We start from the raw sequence: 16,458 nt of genomic DNA, 5'->3' as shown, positions 1-16,458 counted from the left end.
AAGGGGAGCGCTGGCATTTCATTAGTGCCCTCTTTGAAGGCTGCCCTTTGCAAAAGTGAAAAAGAAGAGAAGGGAGGAAGGAATGGAAGCTGATTCAAAAAGCTTCCTGTATTGTATCTGGAATCTCTGATGTCCCTCTGTGTGGCTTCACTCATTACACGGGTGGAAGAGCCTGTCAGGCAAGAAATCATGCCTGGTGCTTAATGGAACCCAGGGACCAATTAACCATACTAAGCACCAATGCCAGTGGGCAGAGCACTTCTAAAAGGAATAGGAAAAGACCTTCCCTCTTTCCCCAAATAAAAGACAAATGCTATGTCAACAGCTTTTCAAGAGTGATCTTTTATTTTGTGAAAGTCCTAAGACTGATCCATTTATCAAAAGATGATTGATGCCCCAGTTCACAAACCGTATCTTTTTCTCTTTCAGCAAATCCTGGAGCCCCAAGAGGGCTGCAGCCTGGGTGAAGTGGTGACATCAGAACCTGCCCTCCACACCCAGCCGCTGGACTACAGCCTCCTGCAAGGCCTGGTGGATGTGCCTGACCTCTCTCTGGGACAAAGTCCGTTCCATGTGGCGGTAGGTGATGCGGTAGCAGTGGCTGGTCTTGTGCGTCCTATAGAGAGGAAGAGAACACAGGTGAGTGTGGGATGAACGAGGCTGTGCCTGAAGGAGCAGTGTGGCTTGCCCTGGCCAGATCTCCCCAACTGCAGTGGAGAACTGAGGTTGGGATCCAGGTACCACTTACTGCTAATAATCTGCATCTTTTACAGGGGGAGAAGGTGATAGTCAGGGAAACATTAACTTGACTAAAGGAGGCTGCTGGTTTCCACTGGACTGGATGTATCAAAGTCCCCTGGGAAGGACGCTGACAAATTTGATTTCCTAGGCCACACTCCGGAGATTTGGATTCAGCAGGTGGGAGGTGGGACCTGGGCTTCTAAGCCTGTCCCAGGTTCCCCACGTGATTCTAACAAGCAGACAGGGTCAGGGGTCAACCCAAGTGTGCCTCCTTCATGTCATGGAAGGTAACTGTGTTTGTGAGGCACATTGCAGTATCAGCAAGGCTTGAGGCAAGGCTGAGGGACTCACTCTCTCAGCACCCCTGTTGGCAGTCCAGGAAGCATACAGGCCATATACGCCATGTATGTGGTGTGTAGACAATTACTTTAGTCTCTCCTTTACGACATAGGTGTTGACTTGGCTTGCATGGAACAGCTGAGTAATTCTGGAATACGTGGAGAGGACAGCAGTAGGGCCTTCTATTTGCATGGCAGGTGCTAAGACACACTGGTCAGTTGATCTCATGAGAAAGACCCCTGGACCATGAACTAGCAGGCCTGGCCCTGTCCCCAACCTGCCTCTCACTGGCTGTGTGGCTGGGTGTCTGACATCTCACCATCTCTGAATGCTCACATTTCTCTTCTATACAATAAGGGGACCTGGTCAACTTCAGAGCCACACAAATTCCTCTTTTCCCATCCGCAGCAGCAGCAGCAGCAGCAGCAGCAACAACAACAACAACAACAACAGAGGCAACCTAATCCCTTCTTGGCCTTAGGGGAGGAAACGGAAACAAAGTGAGGGCTCCCAGGCAGATTCCTTTCATGATGCCGTCAACCAGCCCTTAGCCTAGTCAGGGAGACGCCATGTGCTTTCTGGCAGGTGAGACAGGGCTGGGCCTTCAGTAATACCAGGGTCTTGAACAAATGGGCTTCTGGTGGAGCTGGCACCTGGGCCACTCCCACATAATCACAGGAAACTGGTAGTCCCATTGATGCCACCTGAGTACAGAGCCTTTGCTTCCAGGGGCCTCCCGACGCTTCATGGATTGCTCTCACTGGGTTCTCTCCTCTTTCCTCTCCCTCTCCCTCATCTGAATGCCAGAGCCCTTGGCTGGGCAGAATATGCCTGGTGCGTGAGAGTCTGCCTTAGTCCTGGCCTCCCTAGTCTGCCCCTTCACCTCCCCTTCCAGTGTCTCCTCCCCTCTCCCCCGCTCTGGCTTGGTCATCTTTGTCATGCTTTTCTCCTTCCACTTTCAGGGAGGATAAGCTGCTACACTGTGCCTCACAGGGTTATGTGCATTTCAGCCAAGTATGCAGCCCCCATTTGGATCAAGCCACAGGAGGAAGTTACCACTGAGGGGCTGCGATAGGCAAGCTGGGCTGGGGGAGGAAGTTTTCTTTAGGGACTTCCTGGGGATTCCCGATAGCACATGGAGGCCTGCCCCATTCCCTCACCCAGTGTCAGCTGCCTGCTTTAGACCAAGGGAGAAATCAAATCCTCTCCCCACCTGGCTCCTTCTTTTTCAGTCCAGCTCAGGCCAATGGCTCTGCTCTGTGGACATTCCTCTGGGGTGGGGACCCTGACTCCTGGGGGAGGCACTGCTGCTCAAAGTGCCCCAAGGACCTCCCACAAAGTAGAGTCGTCTTTTCTCCTCACTCTCTGCTCCTAACAAGAGTACTCCAGGTACCATGCCCACCTAAGCCTTTCAGGCACCAAAATGCAGCGTGACATAAAACCTGGCTCTGAGAGGAAAACAGAGGCTCTTCAGGAGTGGGAGCTTATGAAACCAAATAGCCAAGACCCTGGCTGCCACCAAGTGCTGACCCATTCCATTCAAACTACAATTGTTCCATTTACAGTTACTTGTTTTTTGACAAGGGCACCAAGACCATTCAAGTGGGGAATGTCTTTTCAACAACTGGTACTGAGACAACGGGATATCTACATGCAAAAGAATGAAGTTGAATCCCTACCTCACACAACACACACAGACTAACTCAAAATATATTATATATCTCAATACAAGAGCTGAAACTATATCATCCTTAGAAGAAAACAGATGAGTAAATCTTTATGACCGCATAGACAAAACCTCCTTAGATGACACCAAAAGCACAGGTGAAAAAATAAAAAAAAAAGATAAGCTTGGAATTCATAAAAATTAGACATTTTCTTAATTCAAGGCATCAAGAAGGCGAAAAGGAACACACAGAATGGGAGAAGATATTTGCAAGTCATATACCTGATAAGGGATTTGTATCCAGAACATACAAAGAACTCTTACAACTCAACAATAAAATAGCCAACAACACAGTAAAAAAAGTACAAAAGATTTGAATAGACATTTCTGCAAAGATAAACAAATGGCCAACAAGCACATGAAAAAATGTTCAACTTCAGCCATCAGGGAAATGCAAATCAAAACCGCCATGAGATACCACTTCAGGCCTATTAGGATGCCCATTTTAAAAACAAAAGGAAAATAACAAGTATTGGAGAAGATATGGAGAAATCAGGGCCTGTTTAGAAATTGACAGGGCTTGGCCGGGCGCGGTGGCTCAAGCCTGTAATCCCAGCACTTTGGGAGGCCGAGACGGGTGGATCACGAGGTCAGGAGATCAAGACCATCCTGGAACACGGTGAAACCCCGTCTCTACTAAAAAATACAAAAAACTAGCCGGGCGAGATGACGGGTGCCTGTAGTCCCAGCTACTCGGGAGGCTGAGGCAGGAGAATGGCATGAACCCGGGAGGCGGAGCTTGCAGTGAGCTGAGATCCGGCCACTGCACTCCAGCCTGGGCGGCAGAGCGAGACTCCGTCTCAAAAAAAAAAAAAAAAAAAAAAAAAAGAAATTGACAGGGCTCTGTAAATTATAAAGTGCTAATTGGGTGTGAGGTGAAGGTATCATTGTGGCAACTGTTATCACATTGTATTTTTTCACTGGTTCACTCTGGTTCCTCCCAGCAGAAGAGCTGGTAATATGGCACCTCTAAAAGTTATTGCCAATTGAAGATGGATGGGAAAAAATCTGTTTTCCTATTTCTATGTACGCAGAAAAAGGTCTCTATAAGGATTCTTGGGATTCAAATAGCTTATACAGAGCATTTTGATGAGTTAGGTGTAAATGATTCATAAATACGTGGATTATGAGATAAATTCTCATAATACATAGATATGAGAGAAATACTATTTAGCAGAATGTTTGTTTGGTGATTCTGTTGAATTCAATAGAATCAAGTGAAAAGCAACCAGATTTGCCTTTTCCTAACATGAATGATGACAGAGAAGGCTTCCTTTTATTTTCCAGAAACTTCTGTGTGTAGCTTTCAGATGACAGGATATACTCCTGTCTTCCTTTGTCATGTTGGAGAGCTGAGAGAATGGAGCTGGCAAGTGGTCGGGGTGGAGGACCCCAGTCTCTCATTCTTGAAGAGTCTCCCCAGGAAAGCCACAGGCACGTGGAGCTGAAGATTCTTGGAGCTCATCAGTGAACAGGTAAGAAAACTGATTCCTCAAGTGAAAGATGTCCTCAGCAACCAACCCCAAGTGTCTGGACTCTCCTTCTGCTGGTTCTTTTACATCACCCAATGCAGTCTCTTTTAGACCAAAAGCTTTTCAGTCTTCTATCTGCCGTGACCTACACTGTCTCTTGGTAACAGCGGCAGCAGCAACAGCAAACATTTATGCAACAGTTTTGTATACCAGGTACTGTTCTGAGGCATTCACGTACACCACCTCTTTTAAGTATCACGACCTCATTGAGTAAACAGCATTACTGACCCATTATACAGATGAGGAAACTGAGGCACAAAGAGCATAAGTAACTTACCGATGCTCACAGAGCTAATAAGAAAGTGGCAGGGCTGGATTCAAAGCTAAGCAATCTGGTGGGAATGTACAAGCCACAGTATGGTGGTTCCTCAAAAAGTGAAACACAGAATTACCACATAATCCAGCAATTCTACTCCTAGGAATATATCCTAGAGAACTGACAGCATGTGTTGAAACAAAAACCTGGCCAAGAACGTTCATAGCAGTGTTATTGACAACTGCCAAAAGATGAAAATGTCCATTAATATCTGTATGGACTGGCCGGGCACGGTGGCTCACGCCTGTAATCTCAGCACTTTGGGAGGCCGAGACAGGTGGATCACTTGAGGTCAGGAGTTCGAGACCAGCCTGGCCAACATGGTGAAACCCCAACTCTACTAAAAATACAAAAATTAGTCAGGTGTGGTGGAGGGCGCCTGTAATTCCAGCTACTTGGGAGGCTGAGGCATGAGAATCGCTTGAATCCTGGAAGTGGAGATTGCAGTGAGTGGAGATCCCTCCACTGCACTCCAGCCTGGGCAACAGAGTGAGACTCAGTCTGAAAAACAATTTTTTTTGGATGGATTAACAAAATGTGGTATATCCACACAATGGAATATTATTTAGCCATCAAAACGAATGAAGTACTGATACAGGGATAGATACTAGATGGATTGTGGATGAACCTCAAGAATGGAAGTGAAGAAAACCAGATGCAATAGAGCACATATTATACAATTCCATTTATAGAAGATATCCAGAAAAGGGGAATCTATAGAGATAGAAGGCAGACTGATGGTTACCAGGGGTCGTAGGGAGAGACTGCCTCATAGGGATATGGTTTTCCTTTGGGGTGATGACATATTTTGAAACTAGATAGAGGTGATGGTTGCACAACACTGTTCTTATTTAGTATACTAAATACCATTGAATTGTACGCTTTAAAAAATGGTTAATGTTATGTAAATTTTTTCTCAATTAAAATAATAAAAACTAGGAAATCTGCTTTCAGAGCCCAGCTATTAACTGTCACCCTCTTCCTTTAATCCCAACGTCCTCTAAGAAGTGACAAGGTTTGCAAGTTATGGAGAAGAGTAATTTCTTTTAATTGTGCTGTTAAAAAAAAGACGGAATGAGCCCATGCTCCTCTCTGGTTCTGCCGTTCCACCAACAACAGAGGGCACAGCTGGAGAGGAAGAATGACTGTGAGTGGGGGCGCTGTGCCTGGGGCACAGATGCTTTCATGTCTTTCCTGCTTAAAGGGGCATTAAGAGGTGGTCTGGGAAGCCAGACAGCTGGCTGGGAAAATGAGAGGGCTGCAAGGGTAAGAAAGGACGGGTAAGAGCATGGGGCCAGGGTGGGCACCACGAGGTTGCCACTGCCCCTCCCAACTCATGCAGGTCCACTCATCAGGACAAGAAACCTGCCCCGAAAGGAGAGAACAGGCTGCGCTGACTGCCTGGAGTTTTAGAGGCAAATAAAGTTCCCTTTTATGTACTTCACAGCTTCTACTCATAGGCAAAGTAAACGAGATTGCCCATGACTGAGTCTGAGAGGTCAAATTCCATCATAAGGAGTTTGAAGAGAGATTCTAAAAAAATGTTTTTTGGTGCTACAATTTCATTGCATTGGGGTATTGGCTAAAATGAGTTGGTCACTGGATACAGTTTGAATTTTTGAAAGATTTTGGTATAGGAATCTTAGAATGTTTGAACCTCTGGGGCTTTGATTGTCACCAGTTTATTCATAGATTCCTTTAGTTATTCAACAAACAGCATGTTCCAGTCACTGGGCTGGACACAGATAAGCACATGAAGGGGATCCAGTATCTGCCCGCAACCAGCTCACATCCGGGAGTTAGCAGCCTGCTGAGGTCCTGCAGCAACCCAGGAGCCGGCTGAGCAGAGGACCGTCCCCGAGTACGCCCATGACAGCAGGAGGGGCTGGTACTTGCTTGGCAGTGAAGTCAGCCACATCTCACCCCACGTGGAACCTCATGTTCTCCTGAGATTTGCTCTTCAGTACATGATTTTTCCCACCTCCCCGAGAACACTGACATGCACGGTTTGTCTAGTACAGTGCGGCACTACAGGGCGCACCAGAGGGCTTCAGATTATCCTGCCTGCTAGGAGCTTACCTCTTGAGAGGGGCAAACAGAATATAAGACAGCCCACGCTCCCTGCCATTGGCAGGTGATGAACGATGCCATGGCACATGCTGCGCCCAGGGCCCACCTCTTCCACTCTCCCACTGCCGCCCATCAGCTCCCCTTCTGAGAGATTCAGCCTGGCTCTGGAAGCTGGAGACATGACTCAAACTTATCCTGAACCTTACTTTCACTTGGATCCTGGTCCCTGCTCCAGTGTGACTGCCACCTAACTTTACCATCCTGTACAAGAGTAGCTGCTTGTGTGGAAGCCGAGAGCCAGGGCCAGAGGGGCAGCCCCGCGTGGGCCGATGGGAGAGCTGGGCTGGACAGCAGAATGCAACACCACGGAGCAGATGGCGAATTTTGATGCCGCCTCCTACCGGAGCCCTTGGACCAAAGACAAGGATGTACAGGTGCTCAGTATAGTCAAGGCTGGTTCTGTGAAGCATTCTCAAAACTATAAATGTTAAAAGGGGTCCCTCCCCAGCACTTTTTTTTTTTTCCTGATCAACTTAAGTGATACAACTAACAAGTACCAAAAGTACTGCCAAGAGCGTCACTGCTCTCCAGTTCAAAGTGTGCCAAGAGGAGATTTTCCAAAGAGCTCAGGGCTCTCAAGCCTTACTGGAAAGCTGGCACAAAGGGTCAGAGTGTTAGCGAGGGTTGGAATTCCTCTATCATACAACCCCTTGGTTTACCCTGGCAACCAAACAGGCTCTGAACTCAAAATAAAACCTTTCCAGGGGATCCAGCCAAATCCCAGCTCCTGCAACATCCACAATAGTCTGCTTCTCCATCTGTGACAGAGCAGCGACTTCATGTTCTTGGATGATGCGCTCGCCACCTCCCAGAATAGATCACATACGACCAGCAGTCACTGCAGCTGCCATCTATTCATGCAGGGATTACTCAACAGGAGAGAAGATGCTGTCACGGGGCAGCTTCCATTTTCAGAGTAACAAACACTGGGTTTCCCCGGCTCACTCCTCATCTGTCTCCTGCTTTTCTGATGCAGAAGCTCAGTCTGGAGCTGCCCACGTCAGAGGCACGGTGCATGGCTGTGAGGGTCAATACACGCAACGCTTTAGTGGGTGGGGCTGGACTTGGGCAAGAGGCACAGTATGGCAGGAGGAGGAGGAGGAAGTAAGGACAAATTCCATGGCCTCTCCTGAAAATATAGAACTGAATGGGCATGGTGGAGTGGAGAACCAGAGTTTGCAGCCAGAGAAACTGGGTTCTAATTCCCGCTCTGCCCTTTGCTATCTGTGCGACGCTGGGCAGTTTACATCACCCTTCTTGCCTCAATAACTCCATCTGCAGGGTGAGCGAACAAAACTTGCTTTCCAGGGTTTGTGAAGGCTGAATGAGGGGGCATGGAGAGTATTAATACAGAGCCAGCCACCCAGAGTAGGCGCTGAATACCTACGCACCCGCCCCATCTTCCTCCTTTACTCCTGTGGCTTACTGGAGAGTGGAATGAAACTGCGGGGGCGAGGGACTTGTATTTCTTCTGTTTCTTTTACCCTCGTCTGGGTTTGGACTCTGACTTTGGACTGAGGATGGGAAGATTCCTTCCCATGGAGCACGAATGCATTAGTTAGCTTTGGCTGCATCAGTGAAGTGAGGAGTGGAAGTCAGATCGGGCAGGATTTAAATAAGTGGTCTGGAAACTAAGTAAATCATTTTCCCCCTTTACCTTCCCTATGTTTTTTTAAAACAAAAAACAAAAACAAAAACAAAACAAAAGGGAAGAGAGGATGAAATTCTGATCATGAGACTTAGGGTCTGATGACTCTATATGGCTTTCCTAATGAACTGCTCTGGGCTTAATGCAAGAAGAGGACACAGGCCTGGGAGGCAGGAGGCCCGGGTGCCAGCCCAGGCTCCCGTGATGACTGTGTGAGTCTGGGTGAGTCATTTAACCTCTACTGGCCTCATTTTCGCCCCCAGTGACAGGGGTGGAATAAACAGGCTCTGAGGCTCCTTCTGGCTCTAGAATCCCAGGAGTCACCTCAGAAGACAGAAGAGATCCTTTTATTTTTATGTATTTATTTATTTGAGACATGGTCTTGCTCTGTCACCCAGGCTGGAGCGCAGTGGCACAGTGACACAATCACGGCTCACTGCAGCCTCGACCTTCTGGGCTTAAGCGATCCTTCTACCTCAGCCTCCTGAATAGCTGGGACCACAGGCGTGCACCACCACGCCTGGTTAATTTTTTGTAGAGACAGGGTCTCGCTATGTTGCCCAGGCCAATCTCAAACTCCTAGGCTCAAGCAATACTCCAGCATTCCCAGAGCCTGCACAGGAAGAAAGGGCAAGGCTAGGATGGGTCCGTGATACAAGCGATGGGAGCCAGTGGGAAGCATGCTGGCCTAATGAGGGCAGAGTGCAGCCTGGCAGGGCCCACTGAGAAAGCCGTCGTGCAGACCACGGGGCTCCAGCAGTAACAATGCTCTGGACACTTCTTCAGCCCCTCCATCTATTTCCTTTGTTATTTCGCAAATACCATCCACGTACTCCCCAGAGGAGGTTCTCCTCCTCGTTCTCAGAAGGGTCTGTCCTGGGCCTGACGCTCCTGTGGGGCCGTTCTGAGTGGTGCCTCCCCCAGCTCCCAGCCAGCAAACACCAATGTTGCCGCTCCCTGCTGCTGCTGCTGCTGCTGCGCCTGTGATTTCCTCCCAGAGGGATTTCTGTTCCTCGGAGTCAGTCACAAGAAACCAGTCCAGATGGTTCCTCTGACAGTTATTGCCTTGGGAAAGACAACTCCAATCCAGGCCTTGATGGAGGCAGGGCCAGAGGCAGAGAGAGAGAGAGAGAGAAAGAGAGAAAGAGAGAAAGAGAGAAAGAGAGAGAGGGCCTCCCCCGCCAGGCCCAGCTCCTAGCCAGCACACGTCGGCAACGTAAGAGTTCCTTAGAGACACGCGTTTTGCAGGCAAGAAATGCTTTTTAACATCAAATACTCGCCAAGTCCTCAGGGATGTTTCAAAACACCCCCAGGTTTTTATTCCCATCACTCCCTGTGACTTCTCCTGGTACTTCCCAGTGAGTGTCTCCTGCCAAGCGCCTCCTGGGGGATGTGGCCGAGCTCCTTGGTCCTTGCGCGCATGTGTATATGAAAATAACTGCTCTGGGGAAATCTAACGGAATCTCTCATGGAGAGGCTTGGGATGCAGACGCGCCTAGCTCTGCCGCTTCTCAGTTACAGAGTCCTGGGCTGGTTCTTAATTTCTAGTCCAGGTTCTCCTTCTAGAATATAGATCATGAACTGACAAGAGCTTTTGAAGGAACTGAATGAAAAAAATATATAGGTAAAGTGTTAAGTGTTGTTCAGGTTAACAGTTAACAATCGGTATTATCATTCAGGTAGCTGAAGGCTATAGCGCCCTCTACTTTGGCCCACACAGAAAGACCTGAATGACCTTAGACAAATCATCTGAGCTTCAACCTCCTCGTCTGTATAGATGGATCACTGATATGACGCAGGCTATGACACAGATGAACCATGAACACATGATGTCCAGTGATTATTACCAGAAATGCAAGGTGGGAACCCACATTATATTGAAAAGCAAAACAAAACAGGCAACAGCTCACTGGTGTGCACACAGCAGGGGGCTGCAATGAGTCTCACGTGACTGGCTTCTGCCCTCCCCGATGGAGCATCTTCATGATTTCATTAGCTTAGCAACGAAGATATCTTGCCTTGTATACAAATGACTTTTATTTTTTATTTTTTTAGATCCTCCACTCATAATGCTATGGCAGAGTCGGGCCATATTTAACACATTCTTTTCAACTATTCCATTATCTTCGAAACCATCTTTTTACATTTCTAACAAGAAGCAATGTCTCATTTTACACGGATTTCCAAAGCCCTGTGCTTTTCGTTTGTGTGGAAAATTTGGAAGAGATTTTATTTTTCTCTCTGGCTTAGTCTGCAGAGCCAAAGTCAACAGAGCTAACTTTAACCGTGTACTGTTACAAGGCAGCCTCCCAATCGTGTCGACACTTTGGTGGCTGAGTCAGGTTACAGAAGATAAGACCTGTGTCAGGTGAAATGCTACGTTTCCAGCTCAAGCAACTGATCAGCACTGATTTGTTCTGTGCTGAGGTGGACACTGCAAGAGACACAAACAGGTAAACGAACTGCTTGATCGATCGATAAATATTCATGGAGTGGCTGTTCTGTGCATGACACAGTGGTAGTGTGAGGGGAACATGTATCTCAAAGTTACAGAAAAAAGGATTAGGCTATATTACAATCCACTTGGGGTCCATAAGACATTCATACCTGAAAAGACAGTCAACAGGATGAAGCTATCAATACTAAATGTTAAATAAATGGCATGGACCATAGACAACTTGGAGGTCAGCAAAGACTGGCAGAGGAGATGAGATTAGGTTTAGATGTTAAAGCACAAGTAGAATTTTAACAGGTGGAGAGAGAGTGCAGTCCAGTTGGCAAAACGTCACCAGAGGTACTGGTGGCAAGGGGCATTCATTGTATTACTTTGCCTTCCATTTCAACAAAGATTTGCTGAGTATATGTTCCAGGTACAAATGGCCCAATGGGGACCTCTTCAGAGGGTGCATGACCTACTGAAAGAGGACAGGCTGTGTACAATCACCGTAGGAAGCTGGCTTTGGCCATGGCAAGTCCACAAAGTGGTTCACCCTGCCCAGGAGCGATCAGAGCAGTTTCACAGACTGGCGCCAAGTGACCTGGTGATGAAAGGATGGGACATGACTTTGGCACATGGTTAAGTGGTACAGAGGAAAAGCCCTTTCTGCAGAGGGCACAGAGAGAACTGTGAGCCTGCACAGACCAGTCCAAGGAGCAGCAAATAGTTGAGAGCAGCTGGTCTGCGTTTTCAGAGGGTGGAGTGCAGAAATCGGGTGGGATGCTGCAGGGAGGGGTGGGGTCACAGAAGAGGGCCTTATATTTCTGTTTGAGAAGGCGCAGCCAAAAATCAATCATTAAGCAAGCAACAGGCACAACTGGGCCCAGGATCAGGTCCTGAAAAGCCTCCTCTGAGAGGCTGGGATGACCTTGCTCTGAGTGGCTTCACTGCATACAGAGGCTAGCCTCCTGTTCACCTCAGGTCTCATTCTGGCAAATAAGAGAGAAACACTGAGATGTTAAAGGAATGGCACGGACCATAAACAAGTTGGAGGTCAGAAAGGACAGGCAGAGGACATGAGATTGTCGTGTCACCCATACGGTATTAAGAGCCACCTATCCAAGGAGTTCACTGCAGCATCACCCTCAATCCCCATTATTCATGAGTAGAATTACCTATGACTGTGTTATGTTGTAAAACTTTTCTTCAGTGACTAATGGAAGAAATAGGTTAATTACTTTAAGACTCAGTGTCAGTTAATTATGAAGGAATTACACATCGGTAAAGAGAAATTTGTATACATTTCCAATGACACTGTTATTCTGCAAATACCTTTGAGGGGAACTCTGGGTCTAATTAATTGCATCATCTCTTGACAAACAGTGAGAGATTGAAGGGAAGAGGGGCAAAACAGGGATTTGGCTGGCAGGATGTACCTCCTCCATCTGTAATATTCTAGGCTGGAATATAGCAGTGATATCCTGATTAAAGATTCATCATACAAGTAATGTTCATGAAATCACAGACTCAAAGGTAAGGCACCAGAAGGGTCTTCTGGTCCATGCTTGAGCTCTTTCTGGCAGGCCTTATGTTGGATCCCTCGTGGGGCAGCCCATTCTATGCTCTGACAGTGCGGGCTCCCCGTATACTGAGCTGATGAGTGTGTCCTATGTCTCTCCTCACATTCTTTCAAGGAGAGAGAAATCCTTGCTCTGCAGAGCATAAAGGCAGCAAGACAAGCAGCAAACAGGCTGAGGAGGTCAGACACTGGATTCTCAGCTTAGAGCTCCTCTTTGTAAGAGAAGAGAGTTGGTGCGAGTCCCTTCATGGCTCTAAGCCTAGGCATCCTGTTTTACAGTGGGGATTCCAGCTGCCTCACGGTGTGATCGAGAGTGCATAGGTTTTTAAGGCACTTTATAATTATAAATGACTAAATTTATCACCATAAAAGGGAGACTTCATTTTTGCAAATGGCCCAGCAACATTTAGAGCCAAAATTGGTGAGAGAAAGTAATCTAATTGATTAATATTCTATGTATGTTAAAAGAAGGCATAACCATAAAGTAACAAGATATGGTTCCTGATGTGGCTTATTATTGGGCCTATAAAAATTCTTTAAAAAAAAAGAACTGGCTGCATTACAGGCCTTCGCCATAGGCCACATGGAGGGTGCAGTGCTTGTCTGAATTCAGAAGTTGCTAGAATGTTTGTGCTTACTATTTCATAGCTGTATCACAGTTATGCTACATGTCTTGTGGATTCATTTTTACCTTCTAGGGAGAAACGTGACTATCCCATACCACCTCTTCACCTGAAGAGCTAACATGACAAACTGATGGAAACTCATCCTAGGTTCTATATGAAAACAAATTTTATGAAAACAAATTTTAAATTCCAAATATGCATAAAACTAAAGAAAGTTCTGGGTCTTGCCGTCACACAGTATTTGTAAAATTGAAGACATTTTGTTAATAGTAACCACAGCAACAATAGGGACAATGAACAATTATAAAGTTATGCAGCTTCTAGAGCCCTTGTACCCACGTGATCTCACTGGCTGTGATTGGAACAGCCATCCTGAGAGGCGGGCACTGTCACCTCCTATTGCAGAGGTGCACCCAAATAATAGGTGACAGAGGTGGGATTCCAATTTAGGCATGCAGCGGCCTCCAAAGCTATGCTCTTAATCCTGGCTAGAAAACATCGTCTGATGTTTGTGGCCAACGTCTCAGCTATATCCCACCTCAAAGCACTAGCAGGTTTCATAAGGCTGATCCCTTGATGAAACTTGAGGGAATAGCCTTAAAATAAACTTCCACAAAAAAGTAATTTTGCTTGGGGCAAGCGGGTTGGGTTGGGTTCAGGTGCACAGTATTTTTGGAGGTCTGGCTATCTTTGCTACTTGGATAAATCTATGGACTCTCCAGGTCTCAATAAAACAGAAATGATGCTATTTGCTCCTAACTACTCCCTCAGTTAGGAAAATTGAAGCCATGAGAGTGAAGCATTGTCAGCAACTTGGAACAAGTAAGTACTAATAAAGTAAAAGTCAGAGTCAATAAACTCTTTCAAAATCATATTGAGTTGCAGTTGTCCATTTCCAAACTTTGTGAAAAGAAGTGTTCTATTCTTGGTATTGTCTTACTTCAAAAAAAAAAAAAAAAAAAAAAAAAGATGTCAGGCTTACATTTCTAGTGCACTGGAGAGAAACATAATCAACTTTTTCAACTTGAAGTGTGTCTATTATGAATGCTTAGGGAGAATTTAATAAGACTGCCCATGGGTTAATTTCAAAGGCAAAATGTCAAGAGACTTCAATTATGGGCTTGGGGGGATTGTGAAACACTGTCATGCCTTGAAGAAGCTATTGATGTGGACAAACATTTTTAGGCCCCGTTGCTTCATGTTGAATTTTTTACTAGGCAAATAAATGAGCACAGGTTGGGCAGAGTGCGTTTTGGACAGATTGCTAAAACACATGATCAAAGAGTATGTCTGTCTCTTTCTCTACCACAACTTTTCCTATGTATGACAGTTAGTTTATAATAAGATAGTATGACTTAGAAGGTTCTAGAGTGATGCAGAATAAGATAAAATAAAGATTCTACTGCTACATATACCTGGATGTGCTGAATAACATTAATATGATTTTTTTTGACTCTGTGTCCCCACTTAAATCTCATGTTGAATTGTAAAGCCCCAGTGTTGGGGGAGGGATCTGATGGGAGGTGACTGGATGATGGGAACAAATTTCTCCCTTGCTGATCTTGTGATGGTGAGTTCTCATGAGATTTGGTTGTCTGAAAGTGTGTAGTGCTTCCCCCCTTGCTCTCTCTCTCTCTCATGCTCTGCCATGGTAAGGCATGTTTGCTTCCCCTTCCACCATGATTGTAAGTTTCCTGAGACCTCCTGGCCATGCTTCCTGTACAGCCCGCAGAACTGTGGGTCAATTAAACCTCTTTTCTTCATAAATTACCCAGTCTTGGGTAGTTCTTTATAGCAGTGTGAGAATGAACTAATACCATATGTAAGAGCAGTGACTTTCTAAAAAAAGTAGGTAGCTGAGGAGATAATAAGAAAGCAAGGGAAAAAAAATCTCCAGATGCAAAAAGTAAATAACACAAACCACAGCGGTAAGTGCCCAATGCTGCAGCTACCTGGAGCAAAGACAGTATCCATTATTGTAACCTAGAGCTTAGATTTTAACCTTCACCTGAGAATGAAGGCTTTGGCCCACACGAACCAAGAAGTTGGAACTGAGATTCCTGCCCAGTGTGGGTATCCTAAATGGTTGCCACCCTTGATGTAACAGCAGACTAGGGAAAACAAAACAAAACATATCCTTGGCACAGATTGGCAAAAAGGAATCTTGTCTCTATCCGGATGTGAAGAACACGGAGAAGAAGCTTACCCTGAAAGTTAAAATTCTAGGTCTGTGTCTTATATGGATTTAGAGTTCAAAGTGTACAATACCTCAGATCCTAAAGCTGAGAAATTAACAAAACACTGGTCTTGGGAAGGTGCTAACCCTTGGAGAGTCGGCAGAAGAAAATGCAGAAACAGCACTGAGGAAAAGGCTGGCCACAGGGGATTGTCTCAGGATATGCTCCAATGAACATAACCTCAAGGCCCCAAACTACAGAACACATGAAGAAATAACCCATTATGTGCTAAACATGAAAGACAGAAGGATCAGTGTCCCAATGATTTCGGATATAAGAACAATCTAAAAAGTATTTAAATGATTGAAAATGAATTTAAACATTTAAGAATGTTTAAAATGCTTAAAGACATGAAAGAACCACATGAAAGAGCATAATGAAAAAAGAATAGCAGGGACACGGATGAAGCTGGAAAGTATCATTCTCAGCAAACTAACACAAGAACAGAAAACTAAACACTGTATGTTCTCACTCATAAATGGGAGATGAACAATGAGAACACATGGACACAGGGAGGAGAACATCACACACCAGGGCCTGCTGGGGGTTGGGGGGCTAGGGGAAGGATAGCATTAGGAGAAATACCTAATGTAGATGACGGGTTGATGGGTGCAGCAAACCACCATGGCACATGTATACCTATGTAACAAAACTGCACATTCTGCACATGTACCCCAGAACTTAAAGTATAATAAAAAAAAGACTTACATAAAAATGTATGGAAATAAAAATGTAATTTAAAAATGCGTCGCAGAGTTAAATGACAGATTAGACACAGCTGAATGGAGAATGAGTAAATTGGAAGACAACTCTGAGGAACTGTTTGGAATACAGTAGAGAGAAGGACAGAAATGGAAAACATAAAACAGGTTAAGAAACATGTAGAATACAATATGAGTATTAGAAGAATGTAGAGAGAACAAAGAGGCAATATCTAAAGAGACAATGACTGAGAGGTTTCCAGAATTAATGAACTCTTCAGACTCAGGAAACACAATAAAGTCCTGAATGGGGTTAAATTTTAAAAATTTGTATTAGTCACATTGTAATGAAACTGCAGAATACCCAAGATGAAGAGATGACCTTGGAAATAACTAGAGAAGAAAAACAGGACTTACAAAGCAACCACAAAGAAATAGCTTTCTCA

The 16,458-nt window shown here is 45.6% G+C and overlaps 1 protein-coding gene across 5 annotated transcripts in view; it reads right to left on the bottom strand.

Moving 5' to 3' along the window:
* Positions 1-318: 318 nt before the first annotated feature.
* FARS2 (phenylalanyl-tRNA synthetase 2, mitochondrial) overlaps positions 319-16,458 on the bottom strand; it is a 514,316-nt gene continuing 498,176 nt past the window's right edge. For all 5 annotated transcript variants that reach the window (XM_003897004.4, XM_003897003.4, XM_021936584.2 and 2 more), the window contains one exon: positions 319-616. In XM_003897004.4, coding sequence (XP_003897053.1) covers positions 478-616 — 139 coding nt within the window. In that variant the 3' untranslated portion in view covers positions 319-477. The remainder of the gene's footprint in view (positions 617-16,458) is intronic.

This window comes from Papio anubis, chromosome 6 (assembly GCF_008728515.1).
Source record: "Papio anubis isolate 15944 chromosome 6, Panubis1.0, whole genome shotgun sequence".
Taxonomy (NCBI): domain Eukaryota; kingdom Metazoa; phylum Chordata; class Mammalia; order Primates; family Cercopithecidae; genus Papio; species Papio anubis.
Note: the sequence above shows the minus strand (reverse complement) of the source record. Positions and strands in the feature narration are given on the sequence as shown.